Raw genomic sequence first — 19,509 nt, 5'->3', positions numbered from 1 at the left:
ATAGAAATAAATTGTTTATTGTCTGCATCAGAAATGGACCTGCATTCCATTTATTTATAGCACTGAGTGGCCTTACCAAAGGAGTGAGAGGGAACTGTGTTGACAGTTATTAAAATAAGTGAAAATGAACTACACATAATAATTCACTTCCTTGAGGCTTCATATATCCTTAACAGAAATTAAAATTTTCTACAGATTGAGGCTAAAGTAAGTGATATGTAAATTAAATCAATTGTTTTACCGTGCCTGGCCTTTGAGTGCTGCACATAAGGAACCTTTATTGAATTAGGCAAATGTGATTCTGACATCATAAGACCAGTAAAGGCATTAAAGCAGTGAATCCCAGACACTGAGCCTGGAGTCAGTTAAACAGACAAAAATGTTCTGTCTTTTGTGCAAACCAAACCAAAAGTATTTCCATCACTGGTGAGGATTATTTTTTCTCTTTCTGTAGGAATATACATTGGTAAGATTGACGGCTCTCTATATGACATTTATATTTAATTGTATTGTAAATATCTTGGGATAAAATGCATCAGCTAAGGAAATAAATGTAAATGTATTTGTGAATTAGTTGTAAAAAATAAATAAATATCTAAATGTTGGATGATTTACGTTATGAACTGACAATATTTCATATTGTCACATACAGTATGTCTCTGTATTTACTGACTTCTAACAATGTTGAACTAAATGAATTTGGTTAAGCTTGTTTTGCATAGATAATAAGTACAGTGGTTATCGATAGTTGTTATCTAAATAACAGATGAGCGTTAAGTGTTAAGTGTCTTAAAGCTCTCCAGAAATGGCCCATGTGATGTCACTGTGTGTTTGTAGGATAAAGTCCATTGTCTGACAACCAGTGGACAAACCAGTTAACTTAGTTATCCCAAAAAGGTATTTAAGTATATTTTGAGACATCATTTATTTCTCTATCTTTACACAAAAGTCACTTTGAGAGAGAGAGAGAGAGAGACTGGTTTTATGGATGGTCCATCCCAGCTGCTGGGGATATTGCATGCTGAAGCCATCAACCTCAAAATAACCTATTAGATTTACTGCACCGTGCCTGAGCAATGCCATAATCCTAATATAGGTTTGCAATTCATCCAGTAGTTAGCAGTCCAGCAGACTGAGTTTGTTCCTCTACAGCTGACATTCTCAGACTAGCTAACAGAGTCAGAAGTCAACAGACAATGAACCATTAAAATATCCTATCATGCTTAAAGGCACAAGTAAATTAGGTAACAATTAATGATAATGTATAGACATATGTATAAGCAGTGCCATGTACCTCAAAATATGCTAATGATTTGCCTACATTTATATATATTATGGTATGACATAGTCTGCGTTATATAACATTCTATCAAATCTATAATTTAGCTCTTCAGTTGTTCAAATATGAACTCTTATAAGGGTAAAATAAACTTAAATTATCATTATAATGTAAATGTGTGCTTGAGTTTTGGTAACAGCATGGGCCAGAGTACAAATTCCAGGGCTCCAGAACCTGTTTATACCTTATCATATGCTTATATCGGGAGGCTATTTAAACAATTCTTCCCACGAGACACATTGTGACACTAGTCAGCTGGGCATTATAGGTTGCTTCTTACTCTCAAACCTCTCAAGCTGGGCAATTCAAAATGTCACTGATAAACCCATGAGTCCTACAGAGGCCACAGAGTCCAAATGACCGAGACTACAATCATTAAAGGAATAGTTCACAAAAAAAATAAAAATTATATTCTGTTATTATTTACTCGCCCTAATGTCACTCCAAACCTGTATGATTTTGTATTTCTCCATGGAACAAAAAACAGCCTGATCTCATGAAATTTATGTGACAATGGCAACATTTTTGCAAACCAAAATACGTGCTTCTTTACACGTTTGGCTGCAGTAAGGATCTCTTGTATTTTGGGTTACTGTCTCATAGTTAACACACAAAAGTTGCTGGTCTGACATTAAGGTTAGGAGGTCTGGAGTGTTGTCAAGAGCCATGGGATATGTTTGGAGTCAGTGGGTTTTCCCCTTTCATGTCTAATGTGACCTTCGCACCTGGTAACAGATCTACTCTGCCAGTTGTCCAGTTCCCGTTTTGGCTCTGTGACTCAGTGGCCACACTGGAATCATTTCATTTTAGGCATTGCAACATTCCAGAAAGGAGTGATGAGAGTGGAACAAGAGAGAGAATTTGAGATGGGAAGGAGCTTGTTTCAGATAAAGATATAAGGTCTGTTTGTATACTAATGGGTGGTGATATGTGTTCCTCACAGAGGTAATGGGACAGAAACAGGACAAAGAGGAAGTCTTGACCGATGCTGTTTTTGACTATGAAATCTTAAACCAAAGTGAGGAGGAGACACATTCCAAAAGCACAGAATCTGTACACAGCCAAGGAACGGATCAGGATTTTGTTCAGGTACCAAAAAGACTTAATGACAACAGTGAGCACTCTTTCAGCCAGGGAGGAAAAAGGATCAGTCAGAGTTATGGCACAGATGTTTTACAGAATGTAAGGACACCAAATCCTCAGTTGAGCCTGACAGGAGGTCCACGTGCCTCAAAATTCAAAACACTTGAAAACGACACCACTGGTACAGACGGTCTGGGCCTCTCTAGCGCTGTGGACCAGCATCAGGCTTACAAAACAAAAGGAATGACTAATAAAACTCTGCTTTATCCTAAGAATTCTCAAAACATGTTAGAAGGTTCTTGTCAAGGGGGTTCAACAGATGATCTTGGGCACATTGAGAAGAACGAGACACGTATGGTGTATGACAGACACAATGGGAACAAAGAGGCAAGGGCAATGGAAAAGATCAGTGAGGATGGAGAAACAAAGAGAAAATCTTTGAGGAAGCACTTTTGCCCTCTAATGGAACAGGGAGAACCAGAAAACACTAAATTACTTGAAAGAAAGCTATTCCAGGATAAAGGAGTTTCAGAGGATAACGAAGAGCAATTCAAGGATTCCCAAACATCATATGATGATGAATGTGATCAGACCCTAAATAGTTATAAAATTAGGAAAAATTGTGATGGAGTTTGCAACAATAGTACTGTAACTCTTCAACAAGAAGTTTCTGCTGCAGAGAGACTTGAAAATTTGGATAGAGCCAATTCATTGTGTCTGGGGACTGGGACTTCAGATTCTCGATCACATTCAAGACAGTCATGGCTTTGGAGCTCAAGTAAACATGATCATTTAGATTTCCAAGAGGGCAAAAAAATCAGTTCAATATCTCCCAGCATGGCTGATGTATCAACATGTATTTCAAAAGAACCTAACGATGTCTCACAAACACATAGTCATTGTGCAACAAAACCAAAAGAAAAATTTAGAAAAGACCAAAGAAACCAGACTTTCCATACACCATTGCCAATGTTGGGACAAGAAGAGACTATAAGCCCAGAATGCTCTGAAATTAAAGGTAAGGACAAAATCTTACATATTCCCAATAAACAATCTCTGGAAGCTCAGGAACATTATTCATTAAGATCTAGATGCACACCACAAGTGACAACATTTAACTCATTTGACTCTGACACAGATCCCAAAAATGCAGACATATCTCTAGTTCCTTTGAGAATTGAGGAGGACTTTGAACAAAAGGCATCAAGCTCATTTAATCCAAATTTCAACAAAAACAATACTTTGACTGACCCTCCTAACTATTTATTTCACACTAAGTAGAAAAATGATCACAAAGGGGCATTCACAGTCAAGGAAAAACACTCAACAGTCGTGTCATCTGAGAGTTTAGCTCAATCCAGGGCTAAAAATGTCCCTGTTAGCAATGCATCACACTCAGCCAAAAAGGGAGTGTTCGGAGTAAACACTGTTCATCAAACAGCTGCTCAGTCACTATCCACAGAAATGAGGAAAGCTGGTGATAGCTGTGGTCATGGAAGAAATAATACTTCACCTTTGCTTGAGTTATCAGACCAAAAAGGTACTATTCAAAGAGCTGTTCTAGACAAACAGACAACTGAGACTGAAGGCATCTGCGATGGTCAAAAAGCATGCTTGGGTAAAAGAGTCTACAATCCAAAGATCTACAGTCTGGATGGTACAAATACAGGGGCTAAAGTGAAGGAATCACTGGCACATAATTCCAAAGGTAACTGTTTAGATCCTTTTGTTGTAAACCTTTTCAATTCTTTTTCTCACTCAGATTTGAATGGTGGGAATGGCGACACTGCAAGAGTGGCCCTGACAGCCTCTTTGCAACGTGAGAAAGAACCTCTCTATTTCTCTGCCGTGATCACACAACCACTTCATATTCATGCATTTCCTGATCAGGAGAGAAGGAAGTCATCTGACGTCTCTCATTTGTATGTCCCTCACACTGAGATGCAGACTACGATCCCCAACATCCTAGCTGCAGAAACTCGGAAAACAGAGAAAAAGACTAAAATCAAAGAACCACCACCACCTGTTCCAAAGAAACCAAAGAATCCCTTTAAAAAGGCTGTTACCCACAAAAAATCTGCTTCTCATTCCATTGATGAGCCAAGTGAATATTCTGACCTACTGCTTAAAAATATTAAAATGGGCAGAAGGCAGGCGGCAGTGGATTCCACTGAGGATTTCAATATGCGTGCATCATGTCTGGATATGTTACCTTATTGCACGGTCTCTCCAGAGTCCCCATCCTACATGTGCATGTCCATAGGGTTTGAGCCTGAGGTTGATATTCCAAGACATTACTTAGACTTCTATGATAACCTTGTTGCACCTGACTGCGATAACGTGACAGGAACTATTGATGATCCTCATGATAAAGAACTAATAGGTTTGGATATGTCTCAGCTGAGACCATTATTAGAGAAAAAAGCAAAAATAAAGGGCCCACCACCACCTGTTCCAAAAAAGGCGGGAAATCGTTTTGCTAAGACTGACACGGAGAAGATCCTCTCAATTAAAGACTCTGTTTTGGCAAATGTGGAATGTCCTGTCAAATATGCTAAAGATGACTCTGAAAGCTATGTGCTGGGCATTGTGGATGAAGAAAACTCTATATCCAACACAGTCTCAACCAGATATTCTCATGATTCCTGTCGAATTCCAAGAAGTGATTCTTCTGCCTCTGAGGAAAATGAACTGTCCAGATTCAGACCCGTCTCCGAACTCATCAGAGATTCCAACAAAATCCAAGAGAAAGTGATACATCACAGCAGGACAAACATTATGGAAGCCAGGCCAGATGTAAAAGTATCACAGATGAAGAGAGCCTTTGATGTTCATACATTTCCCTATAAAATGGAAAGAAGATCCTCGCCAAAGAAAGGTAAGAGATTTTCAAGCTGACTGCATTCCCAGTGTTTATACAGTATACAACTGACATGGTTATATATTATAGAGAATCTTGATAAGATTTGAATGGGACTCAGTTGTAAGTTAAAGAGAGGCTCAGTCATCTCCAGTGTCTTTGCCAGCTGAAAAATGCAAAACTACATCATAGAAAGAGATTCAAAGCCTCCGACCCATCAATCAATTTTTATTCTCTGTAGAAGACATTTTGGAGACCATGCATGCCATAGTTCAAAATCTTAGTGTGTCTTACAGAGGACACCATGTTTTTCAAAAAATATTCATTTTATGAACATTAGGATGTGTTTATATATATATATATATATATATATATATATAAAATCACGATTGATTTTCTTTTATTCTTTTTTTGTCAATAAACATCTTAAGAAAAAACAGGGTATGCTTTTCTTTTACAAGACACTGATTTCTTTGATTTCCTATGAAAGGCATATCAGGACTTAAAAGGATAGTTCACCCAAAAATGAAAATTCTCTCATTATTTACTCACCCTCATGTCATCCAAGATGTGTATGACTTTCTTTCTCCTGCTGAACACAAACAAAGTCTTTTAGAAGAATATCTCAGCTCTGTAGCTCAATGCAAATGAATGGGTGCCAAAATATTTAAGCTCCAAAAAGCACATAAATGCAGTATAAAAGTAATCCATAAGACTCCAGTGGTTAAATCCAAGTCTTTAGAAACAGATCAATATTTAAGTCCTGTTTTACTATAAATTCTCCTCCCTGCCCAGTAAGTAGCGATAATGCATGAAATATGGGAACTGGCAAAAACACAAGAAGAAGAATTTGAAAATGAAAGTGGAGATTGATAGTAAAAAAGGATTAAATATTGATCTGGTTCTTACACACACCTATCATATCGATTCCGAAGACATGGATTTAACAACTAGAGTCGTATTGATTACTTGAATGTTGCATTTTATGTGCTTTTGGAGCTTCAAAGTTTTGGTACCCATTCTTGCATTGTATGGACCAACAGAGCTGAGAAATTCTTCTAAAAATCTTTGTTTGTGTTCAGAAGAAGAAAGAAAGTCAAACACATCTGGGATGGCATGAGGGTGAGTTAATGATGAGAGCATTTTAGTTTTTGGGTGAACTATTCTTTTAAAACGTGTTCTCACCTGTTTCACCTGTTGGTGAGGCACTACAGGTGAATAGGGTAAAAAAAAATGAAGTATGATGTGATGTGTTCATGAAATTTCTATGACATTTCTGTAACAATGTGCTAACAAACACATCCTGATTGAATGCCTATTAAATGCAGACACTTCTCCTATTAACATATTAACATCTCATATCATATTAACACCAGAATGCTTTTATAAATACAAGGCATAAACATCTTTATCAGCATTTTCAATAAATCTTTGTTGCAGACACTGCAGAGGTCCTGATGACCTCTAGAGAGGACATCAAATAAAGCATGAATTTTTTTCAGAAAACAATTACTGTCGTATACGTTTCTCATGGTATATATTAAAGTAACATGGCCTTACCTGATACAATTATTATATATCTGAGTGTGGTGCCACCACAGTACTTTTTTGTAAGGGCTATATCTCATAATTCTTTTCAAGATTTACGCATTTCAATTTAATATCAAATCTCCATCAAATTGAACTGAGTCTGTCCGGTACAATTTGTACCACTTTCTTGTCATTCACACACACAGTGATGTCCATGTAGGAGGACATTAGGAGGAGGGGAGGGAGGGGAGAGAAGAGGAGAACAAGGGCGTTTTCTCCCGTTCATTCAAAATAAAGGAGAGGAGGGAAGCTATTGTGGCTAACCGCAATTGACTGAGAGTCACCAGCACAACTGAATCTGTGGCTAAATAAATGAATACTTTGAATTTAACGATTTGAGAGACGTAGTACTGATAAAGGTAAGATTTGTGCATTTGATCATATTGATGCATGGCATAGTGGTGCAATAGCCTATACTGGAATGCTAGCTCGGTTTTAGCCAGCATCACTGATTTTAAACACAAGCCCTGGAAACAACTAGTAGCTAACCGAAAATCTTGCGTTCATGAATGTGCATTTGCTGAGTTTTTGATTTTCCGATATGTGAGGCTAACGTATTTGCTTGGCATGCACAGATGCTAGACAAACAGAAATGATGATGTATTCATTGAAAGTTGACCGGTGCCGGGTAGATAGCAAGCATCTAAATCAATGGAACACGTCGCATTTATTTCCTGTGCGTGCAAATAAAAACATGCTCAGCACAAAAGAAGCTGAATCACTAAAACTATTTATACGCTGTTTTATTTATTTATTTATTTTTTTCCCCAATTCGTTTTCATTCATTTGTTCAGCTAGCGGTTAGCTCGTTTTCTCACACCAGGGAAAGCATCCCTATCTATCGATTATGTCATGTGTTTCATTTGCTGTCTTGCATTATTAGCGATTATCTTATCTTTCCCTTCACTCGCTACCTTTCATATGGTTTGTCTTTCTTTATATCGATTAATCTTGAAGACGAAATGCAAATGTGTGTGTTTTTGCCGGGATGCTCATCATCATCATCACCACCATCATCATCATTAACGCAGCTCGGCCATTAGAAAGCAAACACAGCCACAGATCAGGGCCCGTATTCATTAAAAATATTAAGTCTAAAAGTAGCTCCTAATGCGGAAAATTAGGGACGTGTCACTGCTAATTTTAGGACTCGTAACATTTTCATCTAAGAGCAATTCATACAACATTTTAACGCTAAAAGTAGCTCCTAAACCCACGACTCCCTAAGAGTGACTCACAAGCGATCCGAAGCATGCTGTCGTCAATCCACATTAAAAACAATATATTTGAATATCATTATGACACTGAACGTTTAAAAAAGGTATCGCCTGAGTCGATGTATTATAATAATCTAACATTATAAATATTATAATGTTGACATTGACCTTTAAAAAGGTAACACATGAATTGCCAGGGTGTTTTCATTATTGTAAACGTATATGCAGTTACCTCTCCCACAAACTTTAGGTTACTCACGTCAGGGACGTCACTAGAGATTCATGGTTAGGGGGGGCTAAGCCTCTTTTAGGGGGGTCTGGGCATACTTGTCCAAAACGTGTTTTCATCATGTATTTTTAGAGTAACAATGGGTGTAAAATCTATCGAAATAAGGTTTAAAGGAAGTCAGAAGAATACACACCAAATTTACTTTGTGTTAATACGCAATTACAGATTCACGACACATGAATTACACTTATGCAAAGCATTAAAGTATTGCTAATATTTGTTTCTTATGCTTGCAACTTGATTTACACCTTTACAAAACGTTCTGTGTGCATGCAGTTTATTTTTACACTTGCAATTTGATTTACACTTTCACAAATCTTACTCTGCGCACGCAGATTTTTCTTTCACGCTTGTAACTTCATTTACGCTTTTACAAACCTTACTCTGTGCATGCAAATCATTTAGGCACTATTTTACCTTCATACTATACAGAAAATACAATTATAAAATGGTTATCAGGAGTTATTAGAGCTATTGACAAGTGTTACAAGACTGACTGTCATGAAATCTTATTTACATGATGCTGCTGTAATCTAATGCAGTCTTTAGAATTATTTAATGTAATGACAGCCAACACAATAAGCTCTGCTCTTTTTTTAAACATCATTATTTAGTGGTAGGGGAGGACGATGAGCCTGGATGTTGTTTTGCACAACAGGACGGTTTGACCACTCGGTTTTGCTCGATCACACTTAATAATATAGCTTAAAAATATAGTTAGAAAAAAGTAATTTTGCACAGCAACGAATAGCAATATCTCTTTGTTCAAACACCAGCCAAAACGTTTAAGTGTTGAATACTTTCCTCACAAAAAGGACGCACTTCCAATATGTTAACTCCCCATTTTCACCAACAGCCAGATACAGCATCCCACGTTGTTTCCTTTGTTAATTAATCCTTATAAATTTGGGGGCAATAGAGCACTTTAATTCAAGTGTCTTTCAATACAAAACTGAGATAGGTTCTGAATTTACCGACTACTTGTGCTGTCGCGTGCATTTGTTTACATTTGGCAACACTCAGCTGTATATGTATTGTTGTTAACCCTTTAGACCTGCTCTCAATGTAATAGTATATAAAATGGCATTTGTAGTTATATTTTGTTTGTTTAAGCCTATGACTTGTATTTTTAAATGATAGAACCATATGTCTGCTTTTATACATACATATATATATATATATATATATATATATATATATATATATATATATATAATTTTTTTGTGTGTGATTTTATTTTATTATTTTTTTTCCTGTGAGCTGTAATTAAAATAAAAACACACTACACTACAAATATATGCTTATTCTGTGCAATATCTACTTTTTCGTATCAACTGTTCTTCTTGATGTCCATCAACAGTGCAGTGTCACTTTAATTCAGCGTGAGCTGCGCTAAATAGACTCGACGCCAAAACTCCCGCTGCTTCTGCTTCCGATGTAAATACATTCATTTGTTAACATAGACACCGAAAAAAAATACGCACTGCTTCTGTACTGGCTCAGCGTGCGGTGCACAGTCACTAGCATGTGCAGCAGCCTCTGCAGCAGCAGCCTCCCCCAGATCCTAGTGCCCGCCCGGTAGAAGTTGAAGATTCGAGGGAACGGTTGACGAAAAAAAATGAAAACACAGAGAAAATATATTGACTGATATTTTAATTTATTTATGGGGGCTAATGAATATTTTAGGGGGTTTAAAGCAACCCTAAAATAGGCCTAGCGATGTCCCTAACTCACGTAACCCCGGTTCTCTGATAACAGGAGTGATGGTGCCTTCCATTTACCACCGATGTCGGAACTGAGAATGATGTCACACCCGAGTTGACCGCGTTCCAGTACACAAGTCGGAAAACCAAGATGGACGGGGTGGGGGAAGTAGCCATTGTTAAAAATACCAGTTGATAAAAACATAAAAAAAGCGGTATTTTGCCCAGATAATACCGAAGTATCATGTCCACAGATAGAAGTTGGATAGTACTGTGTGCACCACTGAATTTATTGAGACACAGACAAACAAAAGTGCTAATAAACAATATACTACTACTGTTTCACTTACTGTTGATGTGTTGAGCAGCCATTCTGGATTCTGAATTCGGGATTATTGTGGTTCCTCAGAGTTTCCAAGTTGGAACTCTGACTTTAGAGGGCGTTCCAGTTAAAAGTTCCTACTGGGAACTCGGAATTTCTGACTTTAGAGTGCAAATGGAACGCACCATGAGTATCTCACTATGGCAATTCGCCAGGCATATCGGACACTGGAGAGTAGCCCCAGATTGCAGTCTGGATGTTGGGGGCAGAGCGACATGTGTCGCCCCGAAAAGCTCTGACACAAGGGGTTGTTCAAACTTAAAACAGTGGAACGATTTAAGAGGAGGGTGAACATAAGGACATTGTTGTTGCATGACGTGAGAGAAAGTGGTCAGTGTAAAGTGAATTAATATATATATATATATATATATATTTAAATAACATGATGTTCGAGAATCAAATGCAGCATAATAGTTTAAGCATAGCTCAGTGTCATTCACAGCAAATATGAAGCACCATACTGTCTTATCAGAGACAGAACGTAAGCAGCAGGAGGCATATTGTAAGATGGTTTTCAATACATTGGCAGCTATATTCAATTGATAAAACTCGCTCACAGAGGTAGAAGGAGAGAGACTGATATTTTCTTTTTTCTCCAGCAGCAAGAGACATATTAGTAGATGTCCACTACATTGCAAGTCAAATAAAATGATACAGCTCACCTGCATTTCAGAGTAAGTGCTAATAAAAAGTTATGGTAAATATCCCACATGCCCTTCATTTATCTTTTAATGAAATATGTATGTGGGCCAGTATGTTGTTTTTTTTTATTTTTTTAAGCTGTGTAGAGAGTTGTTGCGCTCACAAAAACTGAAAATTAATGCAATTACATGGAGCCAGAGAATCTTGTCCAAATTTTCGAGATTGCTATTATCCAGACTAGTCACGTCTATCAAAAATTATCCATCTTTATTGTATACAAAATTTCATAGTGAGAAAAAAAGCACAGTGGAGTGCTCACAGAAAGCATGTTCTGAAATGTTTGCTCAGTTTTAACTTCACTGCACTGTGCACTTTTTTCTCACTATGGCATTTTGTATACAATAAAGATTTTGATCATTTTTGATAGACTTGACTAGTCTGGATAATTTTTCAGTGTGTAGACAGCAATCTCTAAAATTTGGAGGAAAAAAAATTTAAGCTGAAATTACATTCTTAAGCTTCTGATGTTAAATAACCTTATGACACTTATTTGCTATGCATATCTGTGATCTTAGGCATTCAAAATCCAATTAGTTAAAGTATTTTAGCTGCATAATAATAGTCATCTGGAGCTGTGACAATTCTATGCTGTCCATTTCAAACACATTCAGACATTGGGCTTGTTGTGCCACAGCAACGGAGCACAGCATAATAAAACAAGAGTTTACATGAGGATTTAAAAGAGAAATAACTGCACAATCTGAACACTTTAAAGAGCAAATGCATGAACATGCACAAGAACTTCACGAAATTATTCAGTGTGTCTGATATCAACATATGGGACACAAATATGAGAGGCATGCATGCACATTAGAATCTCAGTTACAGGTGCTGCACTGAAATAACTCAGAATTCTGAACATCACATTTGCTTATAATTAAGAGAAACTATGCGCCTTTTTTGTGCTTTCTCTTCGTTTACTTTTTGAGCTTTATTATCATTCAGTAATACATAGACGGAATGATTTATGTACACTGGCGGCCAAAAGTTTGGAATAATGTACAGATTTTGCTGTTTCAGAAGGAAATTGGTACTTCAATTCACCAAAGTGGCATTCAACTGAATACAAAGTATAGTCAGGACATTAGTGATGTAAAAAACAGCACCATCGCTAATTTTTTTTCTTTTTCTGATTAACACTTTTTATCGATTCAATCAAAACATATATTCATAGAATCAACTAATATATAACCCCCATTATTCCCTTTCCCCCCTCCCAATCCCTGCCTGACCCTCAACAAATATCCCTGTGGTCACAACTTGAGTTATAGACAACAGCAAAAAAAAGAAAGAAAAAAATAAATAAATATATATATATATATATATATATATATATATATATATATATATATATATATAAAAATAATAATCATCACACACATTTAAAATTGCACTTCTCTCTCCACTGCCACTCCCCAAGAGTCCTCCAAAAAGGCCAAATAGCAGCCCCATTTTTTATTGAACAAATCTAAGTTGCCTAGCCTTCTATATGACATCTCCTCGTATGCCGCTAAACTGCCCATCTCTGTGCACCACTCTTGAAATGAGGGTGCTCCAGCTGACTTCCATCCCCTAAGAATGATCTGTCTGCTGATCATAACACTGGCTAGGACCCAATTTTATATGCATTTATCCCCTATATTAATGACCGCTCCGTCACCTAAAATACAGAGTCTGGGGCAAAATGAAATTTGAGTGCCCAATACGTCACACATAAAACTCTGAAACCTCAAGTAGAATTCTTGGATCTTAACACACCACCAAAGAACATGGGTTGTGTCCCCATATAGGTCACCGAGCGTATTAACCTCCCTCACAATCCACTCTGTCCAGCAGAAAGGGGACTTATTAATACATAATTTGGGGTTCAGCCATATGCTTGAAGCAACATTTAAATTAATGTCTGAATTAAACACTCTGGACACTTTTGTCCATATCACGTGCAAATGTGAGATAACGGTGCAACTTAACTTCTCTGGTTAGTTTGATAGAAAGGCTTTGCAATGGCGAAATAGGGGCAAGAACTTCCTGTTCAATACAAAACCAGGGAGGGGCTCTCTCAGGTGGAAGCGACCAATGAGCCAAATGTCTGAGACCGAATGCATAATAATAAAACAAAATCTTGGGTAGGCTTAGCCCACTTTTGTTAATCGGTCTATGTAACTTTTTGAAGAGTAATCTGGGACGTTTACCATTCCAAATGAAAGACTTCGCTATGCTATCAAATTGCTTGAAATAAGAGAGGGGGATATCTATAGGGAGAGATTGTAGCAGGTAGTTGAATTTTAGAATACAATTCATTTTAATAACATTAACCTTCCCAGTCAAAGATAAATGTAATGAAGCCCACCTGCTCACATCGCTCGAAAACCTTTTTATTAAAGGGTCAATATGAACTCTATCTAAATCACACAGATTTGCTAGGAATAAAATACCCAAATACTTAATGCCCTGTTTGGGCCACTGGAAGGCGCCCGGCTGAAAAGCCGTTACAGGGCAGTATGCTGTCAGAGCCAAAGCTTCGGATTTAGACCAGTTCACTCTGTATCCTGAGAACTTAGAAAAGGAATTAATAATTCTGTGGAGGCAAGGCATAGACCTAGTAGGGTCAGAGACAAATAGTAAAATATCATCTGCGTTAGGGCTGGGCGATAAAACGATCTCGATATTTATTGCGATAACAAAATCCACGAATTTTCTATATTTTGCCCATGTTCTGCATCTAGACTTTCAGGTGCATGTCACTAAAAACACAAGCAGTTCGGCTTTCTCAGACTGCATGAAGTTTCTAGCGTTAGCTGCCTTGCTAATGATTAGGCTACACACTGGTCACCACGGTTGATTGATTCCATCCGGACTGTAAGACTTCATGATGACGATTGCATCCTCTCATCGTCTCTAGTGAGCAGCGCGACAAAACAACAGTGCTGTGTACACCAGCTGTGATCTTTCTGTGCTGTATTCTTGAATATTTCTCTCTAGCACTGAATACTCTTCATTTATGCCCTGTCCCGCTCTGCATGTGTTACCTCTTTTCCCCGCATGTGAGTAGACATGAGGCGCTGCATAAGTTAACATGCTACCAAATCGCCTTTAGACCATAATGTTTTTTCCTTCTGAATGTAGCTTTATTAATCAGCATGTTACAAGTCTTTAATAATAAACAAATAGATTTCTGTTGTAATTTTGTGAAAATTAATCAGATGTCATCATCTCTTGTATGGATGACATGGAAAGACAATAAAATTACTAGTTGGTAGCCTAGTCTTTCTCACTTTAATGAAAATATAAAAATGGTCCATTCAGACTTTTAAATTTTTAGAATTTTTTCGCAGGGGATACCCATGAACCCTCCTACAGTATCATTCCTCAGTCACAAGGGCTTCTATGCCCCCGTACTTGGGTATTTGAATGCAAAGAAATATAAAAAATATATCATTTGAAATATTCAAACAAATACTGGACTGCTGTCATTATGCTTCAAAATGAACAGATGATCTTTTAACATTCATATCCAATTGCACTCGATATTTTGGTAGAAGATCCCTCAGACCCCACTGCTTTGGCTGTCTCTGGCTCACAGTGCAGTTTGGTAGAGACTATTTTGACTGTTTAGGATTTAACTTTTTTCTTTTCTTCTGCCAACTCGGATATTCAAAAAAATATGCAAATATGAATGTATATCATGATAATTATCAATATCGAACGATGTGAAAAAGAATATTGTGATAATATTTTTGGCCATATCGTCCAGCCCTAATCTGCATAAAGAAAAAGCTTATGCGCCACACCTCCCGCCACCACCCCGGGAAAATCATCCTCCTTTCTTATCACGGCTGCTAATGGTTCCAGGGCAAGACAGAACAATAAGGGGGAAAGAGGGCAACTCTGCCGGGTGCCCCTATCCAGAGTAAAATAATCTGAAATTAATCCATTCGTTTGAACTGCCGCTACCAACTGTCTATAAAGTAACTTAATCCACCCAATAAAAGTATTCCCGAACCCGTACATTTCCAAAATCCTAAAAAGATAATCCCATTCTACCATATCAAATGCTTTTTCAGCGTAAAGCGAGATGGCAGAGACCAGAGTCTGATCGTTCGCCACTGACCACATTAATAAAAATCCCTAATGTTAGCAGAAGAGTTACGGCCCCAAATAAAGCCCACCTGATCTATATGAATAAGAGATGTCATAACTTAATCGGTTAGCCAAAATTTTTGACAATATTTTATCATCTAGTTGGATCAGGGAAATTGGACGATAACTCTTACACTCGCTTGGATCTTTGTCCTTTTTAAGAATCAGACTAATCCGGGCTTGTGTCATGGTTGCCGGAAGCTTTCCATTCTTTAATGATTCCGTATAAACTTCTAGCAAAATTGGAGCTAGTTGTAGCATAAGATGTAAAAAATTCAGCGGCAAAGCCCTCTGGCCCCGGAGGCTTGCCTGTATGCAAGGCCTTAATTACCTCGCAAAGCTCCTCCAAAGTTATCTCAGAATCAAGAGAACATTTTTGCTCAGTCGTCAGTTTAGGAAGTTCTAATGGCTCCACAAAGTTTCTAATATCCTCTTCAGTAGACGAAGCCATTGAGCTATAAAGATCAAGATAGTATTCTTTAATAGCATTGTTAATATCAATGACTGAGGTAAATATTTCTCCACCAGCAGATTTCACTGCTAGAATTGTAGAAAAAGACTCTCTCTGTTTTATATATCTAGCCAGAAGTTTACCTGCCTTGTCCTCTGACTCAAAGTATGACTGTCTTGCCCTGAATAGCCAAAACTCCACCTTCCGCGACAAAATATTATTATATCTGTATTTCAATTGGGTCAATTCTCTGAGGCCATTAGACGACGCTCGGTGTTTCAGCTCTGCCTCTGCACTTTTAATATTCCCTTCCAATTCCACAAGTTCTTGTGCTTTGGATTTTTTGGTGAATGCGGCATACTGTATGATCTGCCCCCTAAGAACTGCCTTAAGTGCCTCCTATGCCATGCCCACAGAGGATACTGAGGACCAGTTGGTCTCCATATAGACACTGATTTCAGCCTTTAGCATTTTTTGGAATTCAGGATTTTGCAAAAGGGATACATTAAAGCAACAACTATATGATTTCCTTTTCTCCATATGTGGCAACACCTGTAAACACACCAGGGCGTGATCTAAGACTAAAATGTTTCCAATTGAGCAATCAACAACAGATGAAATGAGGGACTTAGATATTTAAAAAAAAAAAATCTATTCTAGAGTAAATCTTATGGACTGATGAAAAAAATTTATAGTCCCTACCAGATGGGTTCAAAAGTCTCCAAATATCTGTGAGACCAAGAATTTTACACATCCTGTGAAGCATCAGTGTTGTTCTAGGGGGCTTGCACACTTTTGCTTCACTATGATGATGAGTCCATCAAAAGATTAAAGTCTCCATCCAATATTATATCATGAGGGGTGCCAGCGGCTTGCAACATCCCTTCAAGATCTATAAAAAAGACCTGATCATCAATGTTAGGTGCATAAATATTAGCCAAAATAAGGCTTTGTCCCTGAATTTCTGCTAAAACAATAAGGACTCTTCCTAATTTATCTTTACTTTGTTTGAGACATTTTAATTGTAGATGTTTACTTATCAGTGTAATGACTCCCCTGCTCTTACTCAAGCCAGCAATATAAAAAAATGCCCACCCCATAACTTTCCAAATTTTTCAGCCTCCTGCGGAGAAAGGTGTGTTTCTTGATAAAACACTATATCATATTTCTTACGCTTAAGAAGAGAAATAACCTTCCTTCTTTTTATGGGGTGCCCCAACCCATTCTTTTTATGGGGTGCCCCAACTCATTGAGATACAATCTATTTATATTTAACATTTTGACATACAGTACTGTGCAAAAGTCTTAGGCGCATAATATGTTTCACAAAAACATTTGTCTTAAGATGGTTATTTATATCTTCAGTTTTCGTGTGTCAATGGGAAATTTAAATTTTAGACAAACATTCCTTTTGAAAATAGATTAGAATAAAATAGAAGTACAGGGAGCCCTGCAACAGATGGCATGGCCCCCACAGTGCCCACCACTGAACTTTGAGTCAGTCTGGAATTACATGAATAGACAGAAGTAATTGAGACAGCCTAAATAGAAAGAAGAACTGTGGCATATTGTCCACGATGCTTGGAAAATCCTATCTGTCAAAAAAGAAGAAAAACTGTGTCCAGGTGTACGTAGCAGAATTGGTGCTATTTTGAATGCAAAGGTGGTCAAACCAAATATTTAGCTTTTTTAAAGTTTGCTGGACTTTGCATGACATTAATTGATCAATGAAAACTATTTACTGCATTATTTTTTAAGAAATCCTCACTATGCAACATTTTTCACAAGTTCCTAAAACTTTTGCACAGTACTGTATAAGAAAAAATAGATTGTGTCAAAAACAAAATAATAAAGACCACATTTCAACATTAGAGCAACCATTAGAACCCAAACATCCCCCAAAACCAAACAAAAAGAAAAACGTGCGCATTAACCCCGCACATGACAGCGCCAACTGGCGTCCGTCCCTCCGAACTCAAACAGTCCATGTACGCCTACGAGAGCCCCTGCGACAACTTTGCCGTTGGATTACTCAAGTCCAGTGTTTCTATACAAATTTTGTGAGACAGAATTACACGGCAAAAGACAATCTATAAAACAAACTCCAGCCAATAGGCGGAATAAACACAAAGAGCGTGTAGATTCATCCACAAACTTTCCTGAAGGTGTGTTACTCCACAAAACAAACTCCAGTCCCTAGGCGGAACCAGCACAAAAAGGCACGCAGATTCTTCAAACAGTCAAGCAAATGTTCAGTGAGTCGTCCACTCGGCTGCAACATGAGTGCAAACAAATGGCTTAATCACTCCAATGTCTTTGCATGAAATATTCCACAAAACAAACTCCAGCCAAATGGAGGAATAAGTACAAAGAGCTTGTAGATTCATCCATAGAACTGTCCTGAAGGTGTGCCACTCCACAAAATAAACTCCAGCCGCTAGACGGAACCAGCACAAAAAAAAGCGCTTAGTTTCCCCAAACAGTCAAGCAAACGTTCAGTGAGCCGGTCTACTCAGCTGCAACGTGAGTACCACAAAATGACTTCATTGACTTTATGAAGGACATCGCTTGCTTTGGGCATATGAATGTTTTATGGCCATCCATAGCATCTATTCTCAACTTGGCCAGGAATATCAGTGCAAAAGCGACCTTCCGTTGATGTAAAAGTTTCTTGCATTCCTTGAATTGATCACGTTTCTGTCTGTGGTTCTTCCAAGAAAGCCTTCCTTTACTCCTTACGTAACATGATCTTTATCGGATGATCTCAGAAATTTGGCCAGAATTGATTGGGGCCTGCCTCCCTCTGCGGATCGCCGAACGGGAACCCTGTGAGCACGCTCGATTTCCAGCTTATGGCCTTTTATGTTGAGCAGATTTGGAAAGAGCCCATCCAGGAATTTCATCATATCCTGTCCCTCTTCGTCCTCTGGAATTCCGACGTTATTCCACCAGCTACGGTTCTCCATGTCCTCCAACTTCTCCCAGACACGCGCCAAATCCACCTTGGTCACTAGCAGATTAGCAGATAATTCCCTCTCCGATGACAACAGATAATCAATCCATTTCTCGACATCCCCCACTCTTGTAACCACACCAGTACATTTTGCCTTCATGGCGGTGATCGATCGATGTATCACAGCAAGATCCTCCAAGTCAGCAAATACCTTCGTCAGCATTGCCGACATGTTCAACATCTTTCGCCGCATTTCTCGCACTTCCCTGACTAAATCAACTCCCTGGCTCGCGGCCTGCTCAGGGGCATCAACTTGAGAACGTAAATGTCTTTTAATGTCTCCAGAGCCCGAATATATTGAATTCTTTGACATATTGTCCTCCTAGAACAGTTATGGAACAGAGTGTATCGAATCTCACCGGTTTATATCATTAAATGTGTTAAAACTAGCAAAGAGCACAGAGCTCACTGTTCACACATCTGCTCCTCGCATGGTGTCATGTGACTCCCAGAACCATCACTATTTGAAAAAAGTAATTTTTGACCAAATCTAGACGGGCCCCATTTCCAGCAGCCATCACTCCAACACCTTATCCTTGAGTAATCATGCTAAATTGCTAATTTGGTACTAGAAAATTACTTGCCATTATATCAAATACTGCTGAAAGCTGTTTGGTTCATTAAATGAAGCTTAACTTGAAGTCTTTGTGTTTGTTTTTGAGTTGCCACAGTATGCAAAAGGTCAATATTAGATCAAAAATGGTAAAAAAAAGAAACAGATTTCTCTAGAAACCCGTCAG

At 38.0% G+C, this 19,509-nt stretch overlaps 1 protein-coding gene across 2 annotated transcripts in view; it reads left to right on the top strand.

Moving 5' to 3' along the window:
• The first annotated feature begins 4,264 nt into the window (after positions 1 to 4,264).
• LOC127422071 (coronin-1C-A-like) overlaps positions 4,265 to 19,509 on the top strand; it is a 42,089-nt gene continuing 26,844 nt past the window's right edge. Inside the window, exon 1 of one of the 2 annotated variants that reach the window (XM_051665424.1) lies at positions 4,265 to 5,300. In XM_051665424.1, coding sequence (XP_051521384.1) covers positions 4,364 to 5,300 — 937 coding nt within the window. In that variant the 5' untranslated portion in view covers positions 4,265 to 4,363. Of the gene's footprint in view, positions 5,301 to 7,075; positions 7,232 to 19,509 lie in introns of those variants that run through there. The other variant, XM_051665430.1, reaches the window with a different exon arrangement.

This window comes from Myxocyprinus asiaticus, chromosome 3 (assembly GCF_019703515.2).
Source record: "Myxocyprinus asiaticus isolate MX2 ecotype Aquarium Trade chromosome 3, UBuf_Myxa_2, whole genome shotgun sequence".
NCBI classification, from domain to species: domain Eukaryota; kingdom Metazoa; phylum Chordata; class Actinopteri; order Cypriniformes; family Catostomidae; genus Myxocyprinus; species Myxocyprinus asiaticus.
This window is presented reverse-complemented; position numbering and strand designations above follow the sequence as displayed.